The 24,249-nt window shown below is 29.6% G+C and overlaps 1 protein-coding gene across 3 annotated transcripts in view; it reads right to left on the bottom strand.

Annotated features, from left to right (window-relative positions):
- Positions 1-24,249, bottom strand: part of LOC106677504 (atrial natriuretic peptide-converting enzyme) — a 284,835-nt gene that overhangs the window by 131,214 nt on the left and 129,372 nt on the right. Inside the window, exon 1 of one of the 3 annotated variants that reach the window (XM_014415480.3) lies at positions 21,149-21,308. The exons of the other annotated variants lie outside the window; for them this stretch is intronic. Coding sequence (XP_014270966.1) covers positions 21,149-21,274 — 126 coding nt within the window. The 5' untranslated portion in view covers positions 21,275-21,308. Of the gene's footprint in view, positions 1-21,148; positions 21,309-24,249 lie in introns of those variants that run through there. 3 annotated transcript variants of the gene reach the window in all.

Raw genomic sequence — 24,249 nt, 5'->3', positions numbered from 1 at the left:
TATATAATGATTTAATACTTGATTGTACAAATGGTGTTCGTAAGTCTTTGTGTAAGTTTTTGTTAGTGGTGTAGTGGAGAGCGGTGCTGTACGTCTTAGTGATTTTGATTGAAATTGTTGCAGTTTCAGTTAGTTAGTTTTTTTTTATCAATCTGTATATTTGAGAACCTTAAGTATAATTGGTTTGAGAAGGAATTAAGGTCGGAAGTTTATTTTTCGTTTTGTTATTTTTATGTGGGAGGTCCAGGTAATTCCTTTGTCCAGCGTCAATCCAAGGTATTTTAGAGGGTCTGTCCAGGTTAAAACAAACAGGAGGACCAGGACGGAGCTTAGAAGTGATTTGCACTGATTTCTGAATGTCCGTTTTCTATTCAACACACCATTCATGAATCAGAGCAAGCTGAGTTTGCTAGTATTGCAAGGTTTGTGCTGGGTCATCATGTTTTGCTAAAACGGCTGTGTCGTCAGCATATGTGGCCGTGAGAATATACTTCGGTGTGGGCTGATCGGAAGCACACAGTAATTATAATAGAGGTGCTAGTATAGAGTTCTGCGGAACTCCAGCTTTTGTTGCGAAATGTAAGGAGACTGATGAGCCCTGCCGAATCCTGAAGTATCTCTCTTTTGAATAAGATTGTAGGATTAGATAATAGGTGCTGGGAAGAACTGCTTTCAGTTTATAAACAGTCCTGCTTGTCAAACTCTGTCAAATCTGCCCATCAAGAAAAGCACGGGATTTTTTTTATAACTATTATTTATTAATTATTATATACAATTCGCCACAAGGTTATAATCGATACATAGTACATTGTAAGGTGAAAATGTCTAAGAAACCGGTTACATTTCTTTTCTTTCGAAGAGGGAAGTCAATGGCTCTATGAAGTAACATTTATTTATTATTAAATTTTTTGAAAACTTGACTCCATAAACGTATTAGTGTAAAATATAGTTTCAAGTACGAGAGCACCTAATTAATTTAATTTAATGTTTCCTTCTATTTTTGCACAAAATGTATCTATCCATCGCGCTCGATTTTAATTTTTTTTAATACAAGATAGTCATCAGTCACATTTATATCAAATTGAGAATTGACATGTGATAAAATTGTGAATGTAAATAGTTAGAGATATATGTATCAAAGGCGATTGAATGTGTTAATGAACACAATAAATTTATTTAAATAATAAGTTGTGTAATGACTTTTAGAAAAAAAGATTCAATTAGTAGACGTAATGTTATAAGTCAACGTTGAATAAGCATACGTGAATATACGTGAAAATATTATTATATAAAGAAAAAACTGCGGATAGGAGAATGAAAAGGGAAAATGTTTTCGAAATAAAGATGTATTTAGTATTATTAAAAATTTGGTGATTTAGAAATATAGTTGTCTTTAGTATACCAGTATTTTTTTGGACCGTGAGAAATGTTCTAAGCTTTCAAGGAATATTATTTGCCTACTTCAATCAACCGGGGAAAAAAAATCATACAAATGATGACTCAAAAGAAATTTCCGAGATGTTAGATAGGACAGAACCGGTTCACTCATGCTTTCTGATAGTCGAGCTGTCAGGAGTATTTTTCGCTCAAAGGAAGTGTGCTTTCTAACGAGAGGATGCAGATGAAGGATGTAATGCACCCCCTCTCTCAATGCACCCCTTCCACCAATGGTGTTACGTGATTGGCTAATTAATGAGCGGTTTTATGGTAGGAAGAATAAGGATTAGGAAGGGAAAGAACCCGTGGGGGCGGTTTCTCCGGACGTATGGCTAATTTGTTTTCTCGAATGCAGTTTTATGTATTTTGTATTTCTGGATTCAGAACCCTCCAATTACCGTTTAGTAATTTCTTTCCTCTCTTTAAGGTTGTTTTCTTCAAATGCAATGATTAAATTTTGGAAGAGAGAATTACCCAACTCTGGAAAAGCTGGTGCACATGTTTAGAACAGATGTCGAGAACGGAAGAGAGAAGTTGGCTTACTTAATTCCAGGGGAAAAAGTTAATCAAGTCTATTGTCTTTTAGGAGGAAGCTCGAGGGCATCTCAGAAGAAGTTAACTGAGATTTTTTTTAATTGGTTCCATTCCCTCCACAAACAAGTTTTGTTCCTGAAACCATTTGTTTGTCTTATTTAAGTAAGATGCTTGTTCATGCTTTTATTTTCGTACAGTTCAGGGATTGCCAATCCAATTGATTTAGTGGGCCGCATATAAAATTATATATTCCCATGTAGGAATTTTTAGAAGTGAAAAATTGAAAAATAATGATATATAATTATTTTGTTTACTATCATTTTTACATGTAAGCATAGATAATATTATAATGACACTAAAAGCACATTGTGAGGAAATATATAGAACCAACAAAATTTTTCGCTTGAAAATGAGTCAGATCTGCTATCAACAATGAACTGTGCGTATCTAGAGATGTTAACTGCGTCACTGAGGTCACTTAAAGAGTGAAACATAGAACATCATATATTAGGTGTTCCAAGTTGCGCGCTTATCATGAGTTAACAGAATATAATTTAATTTTGTATTAATACTCTAACTCTAAACTCATTAATCAAACAGACAATATCAGTCATATATTCGCAAGAATGATATTTTAAAACTAAATTAATTTTTTTCTCATAATTTCGACTGTTGAATATATGGATGCACTAATAATGTTTTTTTAAATACATTTGTTTTTACTACTTTGGCCATTATAATATATTATTATAAAATAATATACTTTTCAAAAGTGTATGAATCTGAAGGGCCAGAAAAAAATGTGCGAGCTGGGCCGCGAATTGGCCACCACTAGTCTAGTAAATAAGTTACTATTTCATGAAGGGTTAAAACAAACAAACTTTAGTTCTCTGGAATATCTCCATATATGTTGTAGTAACAACAATTTCAAGACTAAAAGTAATATTACATTTTACAACCATTACAAATCCCTTTAAAGGATGTTATAAAACATCAATTAATTAAGTATGACAATATTAAAAATAATTAGCTTTTCTAAATTCATGTAGTATTTGTTTTCAATATAGTATTTGTTAATATAAATGTAAATTTAAATATAAATATGCATGTAAAGGATATGGAACAGTTGTCCGAAATATTATCCAAAAATATACATATAAAAAAAGATTAGAAGGGTTTCTTTCCTCGAAAGTAAATAAGTTCGAAAATATTATAGTTTTTGCTACGAAGTAATGAAATCTTCGTAGCAAAGTATCATTTGAGGTTAGGAAATCTTTTTATTCTTTATATCCTTATTATAAAGTACTGGAAATACATTCGTCTAACCTTTCACCATAGAAAAAAGTAAAAATTAGTTTATATTTTTTACTGAATACCTGCAATGTTTGGAAACCCATTGAAATTTGATTGGAATTTGATTATTAGCTGCTAAACGAAAATGTTCGAAAAAATAAACTTTAAAATAACATTACTACTGAGCAATGAGTTGAATTGGTTGTTTGGCAATACTATAATATTTTAACTCATAGAATACACAAGAATTTTAAACGACTTATAAGAAAAGTATCCCACAAAGATTTTTATAAATGTTCTTTGTTAAAACTTTCCATCAAAATAAGTATCATCCTGTAACATCAGGGGCCATAAAAAAATATTTGGAGTCTCACAAAAAGATCTGGATGATGGCCTGTGCAAAACATTTTAGTTTGTATCTTGGGTTCTTCTAATCAGGATAGGAAAAAAAAGTCGAAATATAAATAAATAAGCCATCAAAATATTCAAGTACTTAGTATGATAACAATAGGAGATATATGTCTGCATTCTAAAATACAATTTATTCCTATTTTTTCTTATGAATCGCTGTGTTAAATATTTATTTTCTATTCTTATGTATTTTAGGCATAGACAAAATTCAGCTGTTATTGTTTTTAAGTTTGATTTCCTACCTTCAAACATACTTTTCCACGTAGATCTTTATTACGGATATACTCTGAAGTTTATTTTTTCCGAATATTTACGTCCAGCAGCTAATTAATTACTAATCCAATTTCAATGGGTTTCCAAATATTTCTGGCATTCAAATAAAAAATATAAATAAACCAATTTTTACTTCTTTTATGGTGAAAGGTTTTACGAATGTATGTTCAGTCTGTTATAATACGATTTTTTTGATAGGGAAAACTCTAAATTACAAAATCTTTCTATTGATTTCTATTTGTCCCACTTCTAAATTTATAGATGTACAATTCAAAAATTGTTTATGTAATTAGAATAACAGTAATCTTTTATTAAATTTAGCATCTTATATAAATAAAACTTACTTATTTGAGTGAGATATTTTTGTTTGAAACCAGTACTTACCTAAAAAAGAAAAAAAACAACACAAATTAGCCAAAAGAAAAACAATATTAAAAATTAGAAAAAAAATTTATATTAATATTATATCATATTACATATTTTTCTTTCATTATACTGATTTGAATTCCAACTTTAGATCTATTCATTGATATGCACACAATAAAATTATAAAATATGCTTATGTAAATATTTACATATTACATAAATTACAATAATAAAAGAATACTTAAAATAGAATCAGGTTTTAACGGCATTGGACACGACTTATAACTCATATTAAAATAGATCTTCTTATTTATGCGATTTTCGTATTCTTCAAGGACTTTCTATGCTAAATATTATTTCTTATAAAATGTTTGGCTCTTTAACGGTACAACATAAGTCGATGTTACTAATTTTATATTTGGAAATACCTTCGAATTCCTCTCGTATTCAATCCTTACAATCTAAAGTCATTCGTAAAATCCTCAATGTTCCTTACTTAGTCACAAATAAAATCATACATAAAGACCTTAATGTTCCCTATGTAACCGATCTAGCCCGAACCAGATATCACTCCTTCCATTATAAACTCCCTAACCACTCATCTCCTAGTTTCTAACCTTGCATCCTCTTCCATTTCTGACATTCCTCCGAGGCGCCTGAAAAGAAGATGGCCACGAGACCAACTAATGTAAAATGTCATTAAAGTGCTACCAATGGGTAGTTGCTCTACACGCCTGTAACACTCCATTTTAACTAAGACCATATTTACTAAATGTAATATACAGTTTCAATAAAGTTATTAAAAAAAAAAAAAATATTTGGAAATGTATTTTCAAAATTTGGCATTTAAGTCCTGTTATACTATTTTAATGATGATATGACCAAGTCGAAATTCAAGACCATTAATTTTACATTTGTATACGGAATTTTTTTTTAAATCGTTAGATCCATTTTTGAGAAAATCGAAAATAAATGTAAAAAATCGATTCCATAAAGTGGCACATCCGTTTTACAATAAAATACTCATATTATATATCCTATTTGAAATATATTTTGCAGAATGCTCTTAGTACTTCGCAATTCTATCTCGAAGTAATATCGATATCGAAATAATAAACAGAAGAAGAAAGAAAGAAGGCCATCTGTCCTGAAGATGACCAACTAACATGCAACCAAGGATGACCATCAACTTATCACTCGTGCATGACGGACCCAACCTCGCTGAGATAGGTTCAAGTTTACAAACTAATTATCTTAGACAACAACCAAGTATAGGCTTGTGAAAGCTTTCCTCAATTGGCCTTGTAAAATCAGTACATATAGAAATGCAATTTGCAATGCACTCACTGCTTCTATCAATTATTTTTATTAATTATATTACATATTCCTTACTTGTTCATATTGTAATTTATTAAAAAAATTGTTATTTATATTTAATATTTTAATTTTATTCCATTCATGTTAAAGAGGGGAAAGATGCATTGGGTAAGGAGAGAAAATATGAAAAAAATAGGATAAAATAAAGTATGGGAAGAAGAAAAATAAATAAAAGTACCAAAGTGATTTTAAAAAAATGGTATACTTCTATTATATATTATCTACTCGATTATGCCTATTTTTTGTAAGTTTTAAAAAATTGTCTTACTAGATTTAAGTAAGTTTGCTGCTTATTTTGCAACTTAATGCAGTTGGGGAAGCACAACTTTTATTAATAAAGTTTTTATTTCTTTGGATTCGCAAAACCCCATGTTAAGTTTTTTTTTCTCTAAACACTGCCCCACTAGTTATTAGTAAATATTACTGAGGCTAAACAAGACCGTCTCTTATGATGAGAGTTCGAGTACACAGCGGGAAGAGAAGCTTATGAAGTTGTTTTTATTTTTAATATTATGATTTTGAGAAATGGTTAAATCGTCATTGTCATACATTGAACAATACTCGTTATAAGTGAGTGTTTTAAAGGTAAGATCAATCAATATATGATCAAATCAATCGATATATGGGGGTGGGATATTACTTTTTTAGAATGTAATAAATGTAAGAAAAACCTTTAAGTAATGCCAAAAAGTGATGTAAAAAAAACCGAAGATCATTAATAACTAAGGAATTATAGAGTGCAATTAAATCTTAAATAATTTTTTTAATGAAAATGTTTTAAGTAACTCAACAAATTTTTGAATATCTGTAATTTATAATTTTATCACCACAAATAATTTTAGAGAATTAAATTAAATAAAAAATGATTAATTGTGGTACTAATTACTATAGATATTATCTATCAGCTCTTTTTCAATCGAATATTTAAGTTTATAATTTAAAAAAAATTCCTTTATGGGTAAGTATATGTGAAAAATTATTATGTTTTTTATATGATCGTGGAAAATTATTTTTTATAAGATTAAACTAAATTTAAAAAAAATACTGCATATTTTTATCCTTTTTTTGATCAGATATTCAAGTTTGAATATCCCCCAAACAATGTCATTATTTATAAGATTGTCGTTTATGGAGAACTAATCTTATAAGATTAAATTCATTTTAAAAAATATTCTGGTACAAATAATTGTATATACTATGAACTTACTCTTTTGTCGGATATTTATTGTTAAATATTATTTTTTAAAAAAAGAGTTTATATAAAGAGGTACTTTTTATCAAAAATCGATCGTCAATCGATTTTATCGAGAAGGTTGCTGTTATACTCCTGCCATATACCCAACTAAAAATGGTACTTTAATTTTTTACATCATCAAATATTTTTTTGAGCTACACACACACCATTCATTCATACATGGTTGTTTGGACTCAGGGGAAGTCAAAACATATATTTTCGTTGAAAAGTGGAATTCGTAATGTTTTACAATTACAATACTTCCTCCTTACTATATCTCATAAGTAGGTAACGGAAGTGAAAAATTGTTATTATTTATATGACCGTGGATCATCGAAAATTAATTTTATAAGATAAAGTTAAATTAAAAAAATATTCTAGTGCAAATTACAAGCTCTTCTTTTAATTATCATTAAAAAAAAAAGTTATCATTATTTATAAGATCGCGGATCATAACTCTAATCAAGTAATAAAGATTAATATCAATTACTGAAGAGATTATTACGATGGTTAATTAAGTAATTATATGATGAAGCGATTCAATCTCGATTATGTGTAATTATATCCATATAAAGATAATGAAATTCTTTGGAATGATGCGAATTTACGGACGCTATGTAATTTATTCCTTTTCTTTTCTTTTTTTTTTATGGCTAATATTTTGTACAGCTTGTTTACATTTAGTGATATCTGCGCCTCGTAAATTATTGTTATACCTTATCGAACGATCATTCGATCGATCCTGGAGGAACAACCTTTACCACTGAAAGGTCAATATTGGGATTGCCTTTCCCCGCTACCGGTTGCTTCGACCATTTCTGCATCCTATTTCTCAAACCAGTAGGTCTTCGATCTCCCTGTCAACGATTGTAGATCATTGCGCTCGAGTAGATTTATCGCTGTGATCGAGGTGAAAAAAAAAGATTTGATTGGTACTATGGTTATCGCATTCAGGATTTGTAGAATTCATATTTAGTCCATTATATTTAAAAGTATCCTGCAGCCGTACGTACCATCAGAATTGACATTGAAATGTTAATTCAATACTTTAGTATTTTAGGGGCGCTTGAAATTCGATCATGTTGTTAATCATAACGCCCAGTCTAAAAAAATAACTAAAATTGTTTTTAAAAAAGCACTTGGTGAAAGCACAGATATGTAAAAATAAAGTAAACAATCGATTTGGAAAATGTTGTAATTCCTAACAAATATGGTCGTCTTTGCCTTCCTCCTCAGAGTTGAAAAAACCATGATTTAAATATTCCTTCCATCATGAGCCACCATTGGACTATGTTCAGTTTAAAATTCTTATAAAACAATTAACAATAATTAAACTAGTCTAATTCCCCACTTAAATAACATCGATTTTCCGAGATTAGGATCATCAGCGTTGTTAAAATAATAGCTGATGCTCACTTCCTTCTCATTATGTAGAGCGCACAACCGACAAAATTTCCAAAAACATTTTTCTACCAAACCGAGTGATATATTTAGAATGTAATCGTTAAGTAGGAAAAATATAAAATTCATTATCTTAGAGAGGCAAATTCTCAGGAACTAACCGATGCTAATGCTAGTTCCTCTTTTTGTAAATGTCAAACAAATATAAGTTTTATATTTAAGCATTTATATAAATATATATAGCATCTTCTTTGATACTAAATTGAATATTTGCAATTAGAAAACATGCGTTGTTCATACAATTGGATATGACCAAGATATTGGATTTGATATTTTCCTATACTACAGTGAAATATTAAAAGTGGAAACAAAATGTTATCCACAGAATCTAGCTGCAACAGAACCGTTAGTGGAAAGACATGCATACATGACAACGTATAGTAAAGCCATGCTTAACTAATAAACTAAAATATCAAGTTGGAAAATGATTCAATTAACAAAATATATGCAATAATAACAAAATATGAGCTATGATTGATATCTCAATGCTATATAAATGTAGAATAAATTCATTAAAAGAGCCGCTATTATTAATTTCATGTGACTAGAAGATTTTAAATGTTAATTAGTAAGGTGTAGCGAGAATCAATCTTCCTTCTTTAGTTATTTCTGTTATAAAAATCAATCATAAGTCCACCGCCAGTGCATCTTTAGGTACACAGAAAATTAACATAACAGCTAAAGTATAATAAATATAATAAAATAATTCTTTATAACAGTTACCTTCTAATCAAATTATTGTATTACAGTCTCACTATTTTATGAGTTATATTATTTGGATTTCTTCTAGGTTTAGTATTTACAAGGGAAACACCGAATTTAATGAAACATTTTTTGGTCATACTAATACAAAGTTATTAGAATTATTAGTGTTACCAATGGGTACTTTCTCTACACGTCTGTGTCACTCCATAATACTATAACATCAGATGTACTAAATGTATAATTATGTACAGTTGTAAATTCAGATAAAGAAAATAAATAAATTATTATAATTAGAATTAGGATACGTGTTCAATATTTTATATTTTCTTTGTCAAAGTTTGCTCTGTATGGTTTTATTCATTTTAATGTAAAAATAATTTTATTTTGTGTTAAATAAAGAAAAAAAATTATATTATTAAATGAGTTAAAAAAAAGAAACAAAAAACACATTTAGTGAAGTACCAAAAAATAAAAAAATGCTTTTAGGAAACCAGAAGACAGGCCAGTTTTCATTGTCTTTTAAAACTTTTTAAGAATTGTTAATGTAATCGAAGGTGAAAAATATACTTGATTACTGGGAAGATATACCGATACTTGAATGCACAATAGTTTTAATTCCATTTTTCTAAGTTTTAGGACTTAGTTATTTTTAGACAGACATTACAACGCTAACTTCGTTAATGAAAAGAATTCAAAAGAAAAATATATTTTATAAGGAATATGATTTTAGTTTTTATTAATTGGATGGCTAACATTATAAGAAATAAAACTGTTGAAATATCGAGCATTTGCCTTAATATGTTGTCTGAATCCATAACGGAGGATATCTATTTTAATAATAGTACAGTATAAGAAGAAAACTTCATTATTAATATATACCATATCTTAGTTGTTAGGATGTAGTCTTGAAAATGGTAACGGAACTTGTGTGGTTTCCTGCAGCATTTGTCACATAAGACTATTCCTCCCACGAGATGGCATCACATGGGAATCCGTGGCTGTAAAAGAATAATACCAGAAACTTGCTAACGAACGGTTGCATTTAAAGCTTCTAAAAATTAAAAGGGAGTGAAAGTTTTCCCATGGAGCGTTGCAACAGCTTCCTATTCCTCGGAACTCCTTCCAGTGGCTGATGAATATTTATCGCTATTCCTTATGCTACATTACTAGATCGTCCAATCACTAATCAATACTCCTCGAATCTCCCTTTTGCCGACAATAACAACAAGCGCTTAAATCAACGCGAGGTGTCAATTGCGCCGAAGCGTTTTAATTAGAATTAATTTACATATTTTTTCATGTAAGGGCTGGCTGGTTATTGATGAAAAATGCCCCCTCGATTATGGGGCAGCTCGAATACTCCTCTCTTAATCGCGTTGCATTATTGATCATTTTACAGCAATTATTTAAATATCTACCTCATTTTATGTCAATTATGAGGTTGGTTATTTTAGGCGTTAATTGTGCGATTTTTAACTTTTTTTTTTATTTATGTAAATTTCCCTAATCACCGTTTCAGTTTATCCTCGCTGTTAGCGATATTATTTTAATTGCACTTATCTTTATTTATGAAGGTAATTCCATTATCAAATTTTCCTCTGATTATCAGTTCTAAATGCAGATCTATGATAAAATGTATTTACAACTCCAAGTTTATTATAGCAAAATGTATTATTTGGTGATGTCTAATCGCGTATTATCAATCTAGAAAAATAATGAGATATTCTGATGGTGCCTGAAATTCGAACCACTAAAAGGTATTCTTGAACGACTCTATTTATTTACCTAATGGTATGAATGAATGAATAATACATCGTTCAGTAATAACAAATATCTATCCAAGGATGTAGATAAAGTTTTTACCTTTAAACAAAAAAAAATTGGAAAACGTATCACACAGCATTCAGTTAACACTTTATTTTGGTTTGAAGTTAATTCCTGTCCGTTCCAGCTTATGTTTTCTCAATGAAAAAAATAATTAAATAAAATAACGAAAATACAGTGGATTATCGCATTTACTTCACACCGTTTTGTCTTCTATTTCTAAATATTCAACCACTCTAAAGATAATCGTGTTTTTTTTTTTTTTTTGGCCAATTAGGGTTCCACGAATTTTTTTAGCTCAAGAATAGTCCCGCGACGTTTGGTTGCACTGAACTACCACGTCCTTTGCCGATATTTACGTTTCCTCTCATGTCGACCGTTCTTTATTTTATTTCTTTTTCAAATAAAAATAATTTAAACTGATAATAACTGACAAATCCGACTTCTGCCATATTTGATCCAGAGCGTGCCATGTGGAGATCCAGAATCCACCCGAGTTGGAGAGTCTTTAATAGATCAACTACGATCCAACCTTTGCTGACGAGATCGATATGAGTGTGGGGAAAGGAGGGTTCTTTTGGAGTGACGAAGGACGCCTTGAACTACAAAAGAAAAGTGCAAGAATGGGACGAATCAATTCAGTAGTGAACGGATCGAAGAAAAAATACATACATGCCAACCCGCACAAATGGGTGCTGTACATGATGGGTAAGAGGTGGATGACGCTTGGTCAATTCTTGATATTCGCAACTGGAAAGCAGCAGCGCAGTTGAGGGATGACTGGTGGTCGAAGTTGCAGGTGGCCTTGCTCGCTCACAAGGAATGGCGCTAATTAAGAAGAAGGAGTAAAAAGACTTTGTGTAAGGGGTAAGCTTAGAGGTTGAAGAGTAAAAACTATTATTCGATCGAGATTTATCAATTTTATACCACAACTCACTGTGTAGTAAATTATAAAGTATAAATTGTGACTTAACACAATTTACCTCTGAGTTGTTGATTTTTCTTTATTAATGCTGTATAAATCGATTTTTTCATTCATTTATTTTAATTTATACGAATCTAATGCTAATTTTCGCCTCTCCTAGCCGCTATGTACTAGATGCTATTAGCTCGTAAGGGGGACTTGGGTAATAAATATACCCCGCATATATTTAATGATGGAAGTTAGGGGCGTTAAAGAGTCCAGAAATGAGATCTTAATACAACTAACTATCGTAGCCTGGGGGATTTAGCAGTCATTTCCTAGGAGCAATTAGAATATAAAACGACTGCGACTAGCCACTCTTCAATTAGGGTAGCGAATCGGGACCAGTCACGCAGGAAGTATTCTATCAGCTTTAAAGAAAGACGTAATGATCAGGATCATAAGTGTGCAATATAGTACCCCAATAGCAGCCGAAGTATCTCGCATAAGCCCTAAAAATACTACCTGAATATTTTATAGTACTGGAGTGAAAGTCAAAAGCTATTTAAAAAAAAAAAAAATAAGAAAAGTCATTTCTATGTGATTTCTTGCTTTTAGTTATTTATTTTTAATAATGGGAATATATGAGAAAAGCTTTCTCTACTAACCTACTACAAGCGAAGGTAATGCAATAGTATTAGCGATTTCAAAAGAAAATTTCATAAATTATTGTGTTTAGTAAATCCAACCTTTTAAGTTGAACAAATATTCCATAAATTTTAGAGGTTTATAACAACATTAAATTGAATCAAACTGTAAGATTGCATGAGATAATAAGTATAATTTCACTGAAAGACAGGATAAAAAATTTAATTATTTTACATCGACAAACACAATTTATACATTGATGGATAATTTATCTACAAATCTTAAATATTGTTATTGATGCTAAAATATTGTAGCATATTTTTGTTTATTACAAAAATCATATTGCATCACTATATTGCAACTTTAAAAATTCCCCATTTTTTTCAAAAGATAATGCCCAGTTTTAAGCTGAAAGCTATTTTTGAACCCTTAAATATCTTTATTGAAATTTATATTATATATTATATAATACATTCAATAAATTTGATCTTAGTTAAAATGGAGTGTTACGGAGGCGTGTAGAGAAACTTCCCATTGGAAGCACTCTAATGATGAGTTTAGTAGTTAGTTAGTTCGTAGGCGTTTTTATTAATAATTTCATTTAATCATAATGTATTCATTATTATCGGAACGTCTAACGTAGCCTTTTCTTTCTGATATGTTATTTTAAAGTAGAAAAGAATTAATATTTGTGAAGGATTAAACCAATTATTTACATTTTTTAAAATTGAAAACATTTTTAAAATTTCATACATAAAAGCACTATGAAAAAGAAGTGCATACTGGTATGTTCAATACACCATATACTCCTAGTTCTGAATCATACTTCAAACACGCCTAATAACTATAATAAAGATTTGTGAAAATTCGATTTGAAATAGGGATTTCTGTCAACAAAAAGAAACCTTGTTAAAATGCTTAGTCAGTATGTGGCTTTGGAAAGATGCTTTTAGTTTCCAAAAATACGAAATTTCTGGAAATTAGTTAAAAAATGAGCTGCGGAATAATGACTAACTATCACGAAAATATTTTCACTAATATATTTTTATTTTTATTACTTAAATAAATAAATCTTTGTTCCTGTTGGTAATCCGATTTTTCTTCTAATCCCAACCACCTTCAATTATAAATTTAATTAGTTCGGATTAATGAGAATCTACTCTACTTAATTCATTTCATAATCCTTTGGTATGAAAAGTGTAAAAAACAAATTGGAGTTTTGGGATATGCAAAACTTCAGAGGAAGTTGCATAAAGTTTTTAGTAAGGTACATCTGTTAAAATTAGTCTGCAGCAAGTTTATTCGATATTTAAAGTTAATGTAATCAGTAATAAATTCAATAACTATTTATTTTCTTCTTTATTGAAAATTCAAATTTGGAAGAGAACAGAACGACCACGCATACACACACTGGCATTCTGCATTTTATTTTTCCTACCAGTGCTTTTCATTATTTCATTACTTATCTTTGTGTTCTTTTGTTTAACATGTATACCTATTAATTTTTTTTTTTACTTCAAAGTTAATTGTCTTAATTGTATAGTAAGGATCGGCTGGTCCTGACCAAGTAATGAACTGCAAGGAAAAAAACCCACAAATGATTTAGAAGTCGGAGATGTTGGCCAAAACGTACACATAGTCCCCTCACATCTTTTATGATGGTCAAGGAAGACTGGACATCACTCATTTCTTCCCAAAATGGCTTAAGTTTCTCTTGTGGATTCTCGCCGGGAAGAACAAAAAATAATTAATTGTATTAATATAACTCATGCTTAGTTACGCGTTGAACATTTAGGCTTTTTTTATCTTCCTTATTTAAACATTCATAAAAAAAAATAATACATTATAGATTCCAGCAAGGTTATATTACGAGAAATAATTAATTAATATTTTGGTTCTTAAACTTAAATTGAAATTAAAATTTAGGTTATAATCAGTAATGGATTAAATAATTTTTAGTGAGGGGTAAAAAACTTCCGAAAAAATCAATTTGCTTGATTGGTGAACATGGAGACTTTAACGCCGCATTGAAGTCTACGAATACCGGTAGCCACTGGTAGATCTTATCCAGCGCCCATTAACCGAGCCAACCGTGCCTCCGAAGATCTCTCGCATACACAGACCTTTATAACTCCCAACGACACGAATATCGCTTCAAGCTCTTAACTTTGGATCTTCATTTGATATTCAGGTCCGATAAGGATAGTATATCAACTTCGGCATCTCTAAAGAACATCAGTATAAAAAAGATCTTAAAATAAATTGAAAACGGTAGCTGACATGTTACTACGGACATTAACATACAATAAATGCTCATAAATTGAAAAACCTTCAATAATTAATCATTCTTAAGTACTGTTATTCGATATTTTTACAAATTAATTATATATTTTAATTCGATAATCCTGAATAATAAACAATTTCTTACAAAAAGAAAATTGAATATTTTTTTAACTTCTTATTAGTAAAACACCATCTGCAGTAGTAATATACTTTTAAAATGCTTATTTCAAAACAGAACTTTTTTTATTCCATTATGCTTTTTATTCTATTTTAGGAGTTTAAATTAGGCATATCATATCATTCACTTCATTTTTTATACTGGATGATCGATAAGATTGACAGTGTAATAATAAATGGGTTCGGTCAAATAAAAACTTAATAGTGATTAATTTGAAAATAATTAATTATTATTAAAAAATTGAGTTTTTATTTGACCGATTAATTGATTTTGCCACTTTTCATTTGCTAGTGTGGACAAAATGGGACGAAATACCCCTTTTGTTCATCGTGGACAAAATTAAATCCACCCTCTCTATAAATGGTTTTCAAATTGTACTACATGTATGGAACCAATTCCGGGAATCACATCCATAAAAATATTTCAATATAAGATCATTACACAATATCTAATATAACTGATTATGATTTAATAACACCTGATGAATAAGCGTGGGTCGAAGCAGATATAAGAAAATGCCGGTCCAGATTTACACCAATTTACCAACAATCACGATCATGTCCTAGGATAATGGCACACGACTTTGTCATAAAGTCCTACGTGTTGAAACCGTGCAAAATATCTATATATGCATCTGTGTAATTTCCATTCGCTCAGCCATCTAAGGCATTTTAAATGTACGTTTAATGAGTTCATTGTACGCAAGATATCTATCTAAATTGTACCAATAGTGAATATTTTAAAAGTTGTCGTACATTCCTGATCATCCGTGGAAATGAGTGTAGTGATTGGAAATACACTTTAAAAACTTTATCGGACTTTGTTACATTCATTCATAAAATTATTTAGTGGTATATTTGTGTTTTTTAAAAACTTTTAATTTAATCACATTTTGTTAAGAACATAATCATCTATAGGAAGTACGAAGTACCCGTGAGTCATGAACTCATCACAAAATTGTCTTAATGATCAATCAATTTTCAATAAATGTTTTTATGATAAGTTAGTGATACAAAGAATTTCAATCTTTTGTGACCTCTGAGGTAGAAAACCTGAATTTGCTTTACCCAGAGGTAAAGATATCTACCATTACAATTGGTATAGAACAGTAATAGGCAAACATAAGAAGCGAACGAAATTATTATTAAAATTATTAGAGCCATAGTTATTCTTTCAAAAATAATTTTCTAAATATGTGTTATTAAACTTTTGTTAACACATTTATGTCGAACCAAAGATATTAGTTACCATCTTTAATCAAATAGGGGCTCCAGAAACATTAACTTAAAATAGAAATTGGGCCTTTGAAATTCTTTTCTTAACAGTATTAATTGACATACACTATACTTGTATATAGTTTCATATTAAAATGTGTGAGCTTGTTTTTATTATTTCTTTATCAACATGGTTATTGCAACTGTTGGTTGGTGTTTTTTTTTCAACAGTTGATAATGAGGTTCTTAGGAAAAATACACCACAACTATTTGTAATATTATAAATATAACCACAAATAGTAATAGTGATCAATTAAAAAAAATAAATACAATAATCCAGAGAAAAAAAAGAAGCGAAAAGTAATGATATTTATGGAATTAATTAAAAAACAAATTGACTTTTACCAAAAAAATAATTTGAGAAAAAGAAAGAGAAGAAAAAAATTAAAATAACGATAATAATAAAAATAAATAAAACATTTATTACAGATTGTCTTGGATCAGTCTGGACTTCGCGATGGGGTTTTCCACTGTACCTTTTGGTATATTGGAGTTATTTTTTTTTATGGATTCATTAATCGATTTCACCTTTGATTAGGTTAAAATGTTTTTTCTTTAATTTTTTTTGTTAAAATTCATATATTAAGTAACTAATATTAAAAAAATCAATTTAGCCCTAACAAGAGGTGTTTGTTTTTTTATTTTAAAAAATTGTTAATTACTTCTTCTAAGTCTATTTATTTAAATATATCAGATTTTAATAAGATCATGGTAAAAATTTCTCAATCTTTTTTTTAATCAATTGTGTACTTTTCAGTTTCAGTTCTTGATTCGTTTCAGTTGACTGATCGCTGGAAACTTTATCATGGAATAAAGATGCCACTGTACCAAATACAAACTTCATTTACTCGTTTGAATCTGACAATTTCTTTCAATAATTGAAGATGATTTCTTTATCTTTAATCTACCTTTAGTGAACTGTTGATTGCAGTTAGGTTGCTATCAGAAAGTAAAGTGATTTTTTCTCTTTGAAGATTCCCAATCACAAGAACTTATTCTTCAATAGCTAGTGATATTTTAATTAGTATACTATTAATCATGGTTCTATTAGTAGTTTAAATTAATAAAAAAAATAAAAGTGAAGATTTATTATTGATTACTGATACAGTTAAAAATGCCAATCATATAAACAGAAAACTAAGAATTTTAATACGACAATTGTTTTATGGCAATACACTTGGGTAATAAAATAATCATGTGTTATGTAAACCATATATTTCTTTAATTCAGACTAAACTTTTTGAGATAGTATCCCTTTTTATACTGTTCTCCTTGAGGTAAAAGAATATTTAAAGATCGAATAATTTCTAAACAAAAAAAAAAAGTGTAAAATCCATTTTCTGAGCTAATCGTGGTACACGAACTTGACCTTATCCAAGAGCATTTTAGGTTCTTTAGCATTCTCATTTACATAAAAGCGAATCGCTCCGCATTATCAGGTCATTAATGAACTGTTATGAGGATAAAGTAAGTTAATGACCGAGTCCTTGGTTCGAGCAATTTCAGTTCCCGATACAGTTCTCCTATAAGAGATGGTTCACCTTTAAGAGTCACGACCTGCCCGGGGTATTCTACTAACCTCACCACCTCCCCACTGTTATTACCCTCTACTAAAACTCTTCTACAACGGTTCATCATATCTTTGATTCCTTTTGTCGGGTCATCTGCTAAACGAAAAGGATTGCTGCATCTGTGATTAATAGTACGATCGACAATAAATTCGCTCACACTAATGATCTTTTGTTCGCGTTAGTGTTACATCTTTGATTGGGTCAGTAGAATAATAAATTAAAATACAATCACATTAAACTAGATTATTTTTAAGTTGTAGCAGTGTTTATCACAATGATTTTTTTTAATTATAAATTTTATGTTTTCACTTTACAATTCAAAACAGTTTGTTTGCAATTTGAATTATTTTTTCCAAAAGATATCCTTTTATATCACCTGTTTATCATTTCTTAAACAGCCAAACAACGTTTCTGGTAGTTTTCTCACTATCCAGTTCATTGTTTTATTAAAATCACACTTTAAAAAAAATATACATTGATTACAAATAAATAAATTAAAATTAGTTATAAATTATTTAAATATAATTTACTTAAATAACAACGTGTTTAAAAGACAGCTAGTTTTACAATTATATATCAATTTAAATTTTTTTTTTGTTTTAGGCCAAATAAAATGTTACGTTAAGTAAGGTAAGCAAAAAAAAAAAAGAAAATTAGTTTTAAATTGTTGGCATATCAAAAAAACAAAAAATTAATAAGTTATAATAATTTGTAAATTGATATACTGGGTGTTTGAAGATTATGTGTCCAATCTGAAAATATGAATTAAGGGTCTGAAAACAAAAAAATAACTCCCTATGAAGCTATTTCTGTATACGCTTTTGGAAGGTATCCATGCCAGAATATTATCATCGTAATGAATTATTCAGATTATAATAAATAAAATTATATGTATCCCAACTACTTTGTTACTGAAAAGTTAACTTTAACATGAATATTAACTGTTGGTCGAAGTGAATTCCTTGAATATTAAAAGAAGCTAGGAAGCTTTCTTTCACAGCAGCGGTGTCCGAACGGATTTTAGTTTTAATTATCTTTATATTTAACATGTGTCTTTATATCTTTTATATATTCTTCATAAATTCTTCTTCTTCATAGGCTTTTTGTTTAATGTCCATTCCCCAAACAGAAAAAATTAGCGGTGTCAGATCTGATGTCGTTCGGCCACTGCTGCTGTGGAAGTAAGATGCCGACCCGACTTAATGGTCACGGTAATCACTTTGAATAACATTTATTTTGGATGTTATTATTTACATTTCATTACTAAAGCAGTTGGAACATATATACATTTATTTATAATAACCTAAATTATTCATAACAATGGAATTCTTTAGACGTGAATTACTGGTAAACAAATCGTTAACGGACATATTTTCACAGGAAATGTTTTTCTAGTTTTGAGATCTTTAATTCATATTTTCAGTTTAGGCACTTCACCCAGAATAATTATAAAACTAGCTGTCTAAATTGTATTTTATAGTTAATTGTAGCTTATCTTTTTGAAATTCAATGTATTCTATTGGTTAAAGTTTAACTTTTTATTTTGCATTATTTTGTATTTTAGTAGAGTAATGCACTGCATGGTGTATGGAGAGCATACTGACTGAAACGTTGACCTGATGTTGAAATAAATTAAAAGAAACAATAAAAGGGTCATATCTAGAAAATGAAAAAAAAAAAAAATTTTTTTATGTTTTTGAGATTTATAAGAGATTGCTTTTTAAGGTGTTTGACCTGATAAACCTAAAAAAATCAAAAATAAGAAATAAAATTAACAGAAAAAAAAAATCAGAGTACTCTTGAAGAATCTGAATGAATGAAGCCGTAACTTTCGAAACTAATATTTTCACAATAATAATTGTCATCTAAGATTTTAAACTTGGAGTGGAATGGGAAGTAGAGGTGACGAGACAAAAGAATTATTTCATTTTATGTGAAAGTGTTGCTTTGAACCTAAAAATAATGTGGGATATTTCGTCTTCACACATATCAATTCAATAGAAAAAATATATGTACAATGAACAGAAGGAAAGAAATTTTACAACAAGAATGAATACGCTAAAACAAGCAATATGTTATAAATAATATTTAAGGAATCCACGGAAAGAATTATTGTTGTCCCCTTTGCAATTTCAATTTACACCTTTTTTTCATAATTTTTTTTATGATCATTTCGATTACCTGTATTTTCAGAGTTTAAAATATTTTTTTCAAAACCATCAAATTGTAAACTTTTAAAATATAATTAATGTTTCATAATTATGTAAAATATTAAACTTAAATTTTATCCGTTTAGTGTTTTTGTGGATAAATGATTTACAAGCTGTGCGTATAAAAACCTCTTAAGTGCAACTTAAAAAAAAAAAAAAAGGAACTAAAACAGTACAACTATACACTCAACAATATTTTGTCTCCTACCCATTTTATATGCGACTTGATTTAGCTTGTTTTGTGCCTAATCAATTTTGTATAGTGTTAAACTTATGAAATGAAACTACAACACCAACATAATAAATTATGTTAATTATTTATCCGTTGGCTATAATTATTTATTCCTTCTATGTCTATCTTTTGGACAATGTTTCAGAGTGTGTCCGTTATCTAGTCCAACTTTATTGTTTGTTATCTTATATCCTCCGTTCTTAAGGGATTTGTCCTGATGTATATTATTATATTATTAATAATCTAATATTGTCATAGATCCATCCACTTGTCATTAACTTATATATTGGGATATAGACACTCAGACCAACATGTAAGAAAATGACAAGCACGTGGATAGCCTACAAAAAAAATAGAAGTATTGATAATATAATATTTTATATTCTTAAGAAGGAAGGATATGTCAAGATATATACAGATATAGATATAAAATAATTAAATAGAGTGGATGATGAAAATTTTATCCGAAAAGTTGCCCTAAATATAGAAATAAAGGATATTAGAAATATTAACAGCATCTTTACTTGAAAATAAATTAAATTTAAACATTCTTTAACTGATTATCGTTATTTTAAGTTAATTAAATTTAAAACCTGCATAAGTGTTTTTAATTTTTTATCCGACTCTTGAATACACTTACAATAATTTTCAAGAAAGATAAAAAGCTACCAAAAACAACTTTCGTTAATTTTGTCAAACGTAAAACTGTATTTTCTTATCCTTGAAAAGCTTACAGACATTTTAAAACCTTCTTAGAGCTCTTTAATTAAAAAGGATCTTTATTTTTATATTTTACTAATTTTTGTGATATCGATTTCTGATTCCCTCGACGTTGGACTTTTTTTAAATATCAACATTCTGCTTATAGAAACCAGTTTCTATTATGTTAATAAAAACCCGTAGATTGAAAAAAAATTGGAAAAATTTCCTTACCGGTAGATTGTATCCTTTGAGGGAAGTTGTGATCTCGTGCGGCTGATCCCCTAGGTAGTGGAACCTGGGGCTGACCTGTACACCCTGTTCCTGACCGGACAGCGGAAGACTCCTCCTGAAGAACATGACAAAGGATCGGTGGTACAAGGAACACTGAGAGGAACCCAAACTCTGGTGGGGGCGTATGGTTCGCACGCCTTCTGTCCTAACTTCCTCCATGGTGGGAGAGTTAATTAATATATTATTGTAATGCCTCATACATATTTAATGAGGAGTGGTGGATGGCTAGTACTTGCGCAGATCCCTAACCTAGAGGTCCGCTAATATGCGTGTTTCCTATGCTCCGGTACTGTTATGGTAGATAACATCTTCAAGTTTCTTGAGGCGTGAACTTGTTGCGCCAAGGATTTAGCTTTGTAACTATAAATCATAAGTCTATATATAGGAGTTTGTGGATCTTCACAGATCTACAAAACAATATTGTCATTACTGATGTACGATTGTGAAGTATAGGGTGGAACTTCTAGTACAAAATGAAAAAAAATATGCAATAATTTCGGAAGAAGATCCTAAGAATCTCAGCAAATGAATCTTGGATTATAAGAAATAGTCAATTTCCTCTCAATACTTAGAATCAATAGATGAATTCATCAATATACGTTTTACAAAATTCCAGTCACTATAAGTTTCAGAGGCTTACAACGTAGGAAATCCATCTAATGGAAGACTGAAAGCCCATACCAACGCAAGACATCATATTATATCTTACATGCATTATTTTTTTTTTACTAATCCATTTTAATTATTTAAAATCATCCTAAAATAAAAACATTGTAAATAGTTAGAAGCGTCTTGTGCTCGAGAATTAACCTCCACAGTATCAATTTATAAAAGCAAATAAAATTGTTGTAAACACATAGAAGGACCACCATGGGGTTCCTGTTTCATAATAAATTACAATTAATCTTTTCGATTTAACTTTGTTTCTTTTTTTTTTCGGCAAAGACTCCCATTGGAGTCCTATATTACCTAACCATGGTTAGGGGTCAAAGTTTTTTATTTTGTGGGACCGCCACTCAATGAAAAGAGTCAACGTCCCAGGCCGGATTCGAACCGGCACCGCTAATACACATCAAATTGGGCAAGACTGTGCCTTAACCAGTGAGCTACAGGCGGCCCAAATCGATTTAACTTAATACAGTTACAATGACTTGTACAATAGTAACTTGTACTTTAATACTTTTTAACTTCTGTAATATCACTAATAGTCCTCCTTATTATGAAAAAAATAAGTATTAGTGTAATTAAAACGCTGTCTCTATACTTGTATTTTGAACTAATACTATTAGCTTTCATTATGAAACAGGGCCCTGGACGATCCGTAATAAAAAAATACAAATAAGAAATAAAATAGAAATTGTTTTAGTCGATCTGTACCTTAAGCTAAGGAACTGTGTGTTACGATAATGGACTAAACGGACAAGCATAACTACCTCGCTGACAGACACTGCTTTTCTTGAAATGTGGCACATCTGACAAAAATAATTATTTATTTTGTGTTTTAGGAATTCCATAGATCGTACAGTTTATTTGTAGCAATTGTAATAGCTTTGAGAGGGTCTGTGGGACACCTCAGTAAAGAAAGTAATGTCTTTGGAATACGTCTAATTAAAAAAAAAAACAATCAAAAATTTTTTGTCAGATGTGCTTCATTTCAAGAAAAGCAGCGATATTATATGCATGAGGTATTAAATTTCTAAGTTTGGGCCGCTATTTACTTAATGAGCTACTCAGTTATTCTAGAATCTCATTTTGACGTAAGTCAACATCATTTACCATAATCAAAATTCCTCACTTTCTTCTTATAAAACTTATTTTTTATTTTTAAAATATAGATAAAAAAATTATTGAGTAAAATTCATTATAAAATGACTAATTAGAGAACATTTTATTCTAAAAATATTAATTATAAAGCAGTAGCGGAATGATGGGAACTCCACTAATTTTTATTAACGAAATTCAAAAGCTACTCCAAGCTTATGTCATTTAGATAGAAAGTTTGTTAATCACTTCTTTTTTTTCGCCCCTGCTTCTGTATAGCAAAAAAATAAATACTACAAGATGAGATTTGCATAAGCAATATTTTTTTCCTTCCGCTAATGAGCACATTTATGACTCAAAATGGCTACTGTTGGAGAAGCGGTCGTTCCTGTGGGCAGATTTATTATTATTAATGAACATTTGTAGTATTAAATTATATAAGTAGCACTAAGCATCACATAAATATTACATTTTATATTATGCTTTAACGTTGTGAATTATAATAAGTTTTTTTCTTACAGAGTACATCTGCACCAATAAGCGAAAACTTCAAAGAGATTGAGAGGTATTTATAATTCATTTAAATTTATTAGTTATTTGTTATATATGAAAATCGCTGTATTTTATTTTAGTAGTTTAAAATATTTTTCTTTCGGTACACTGTAGAAGCAAACACATGTCATTTAAATAATTACGAATTTATATTTAGAATTAATTAAATTTTCGATTAAAAAAAAATGTACTGACCATGAAGTACTTAGGGCTGAGGAAATAGTAGAGTAGTATTATTATTGTCATTATAACACAATTAGTGACAGGTAATGGTTTTGGGATCTGTCAAAGTACACTTATTACCATGATAAATCCCAAAAACGGTAAGATGATATTGCTGAGAGAAATAAATTGTAGCTGAATGGATAAAAAACTAAAGCTATCCTCATCGGATTCCAGTCCTTCTTTATTCTTTATTATTCCCTACCTTATTATTTTTTACTACTCTTCAACAAGAATCTTATTTCATTCAAGAACTCTGTTTAAGACTTTGGAGTAATCTTCGATCATCACCTGCCTTAGAGGAATCATGTATACAAAATATTCCGAAAATCTATTTTTTTCTGAAGTAGTTGCCTATCACTATTTGCCTTCAAAAACCCATCAATTATTAGTCTTCTCTGTTATATTCTGAATTGTTATTTCGGTTATTTGGTATATGAGGGATTAAAACGTCGTGGTCCCAGAGTAAAGGTATTTTTTCATTTTTCTATTTATTTCTATTTTTT

This window comes from Halyomorpha halys, unplaced genomic scaffold (assembly GCF_000696795.3).
Source record: "Halyomorpha halys isolate HHAL.00 unplaced genomic scaffold, Hhal_1.1 Scaffold100.1, whole genome shotgun sequence".
Taxonomy (NCBI): Eukaryota; Metazoa; Arthropoda; class Insecta; order Hemiptera; family Pentatomidae; genus Halyomorpha; species Halyomorpha halys.
Note: the sequence above shows the minus strand (reverse complement) of the source record. Positions and strands in the feature narration are given on the sequence as shown.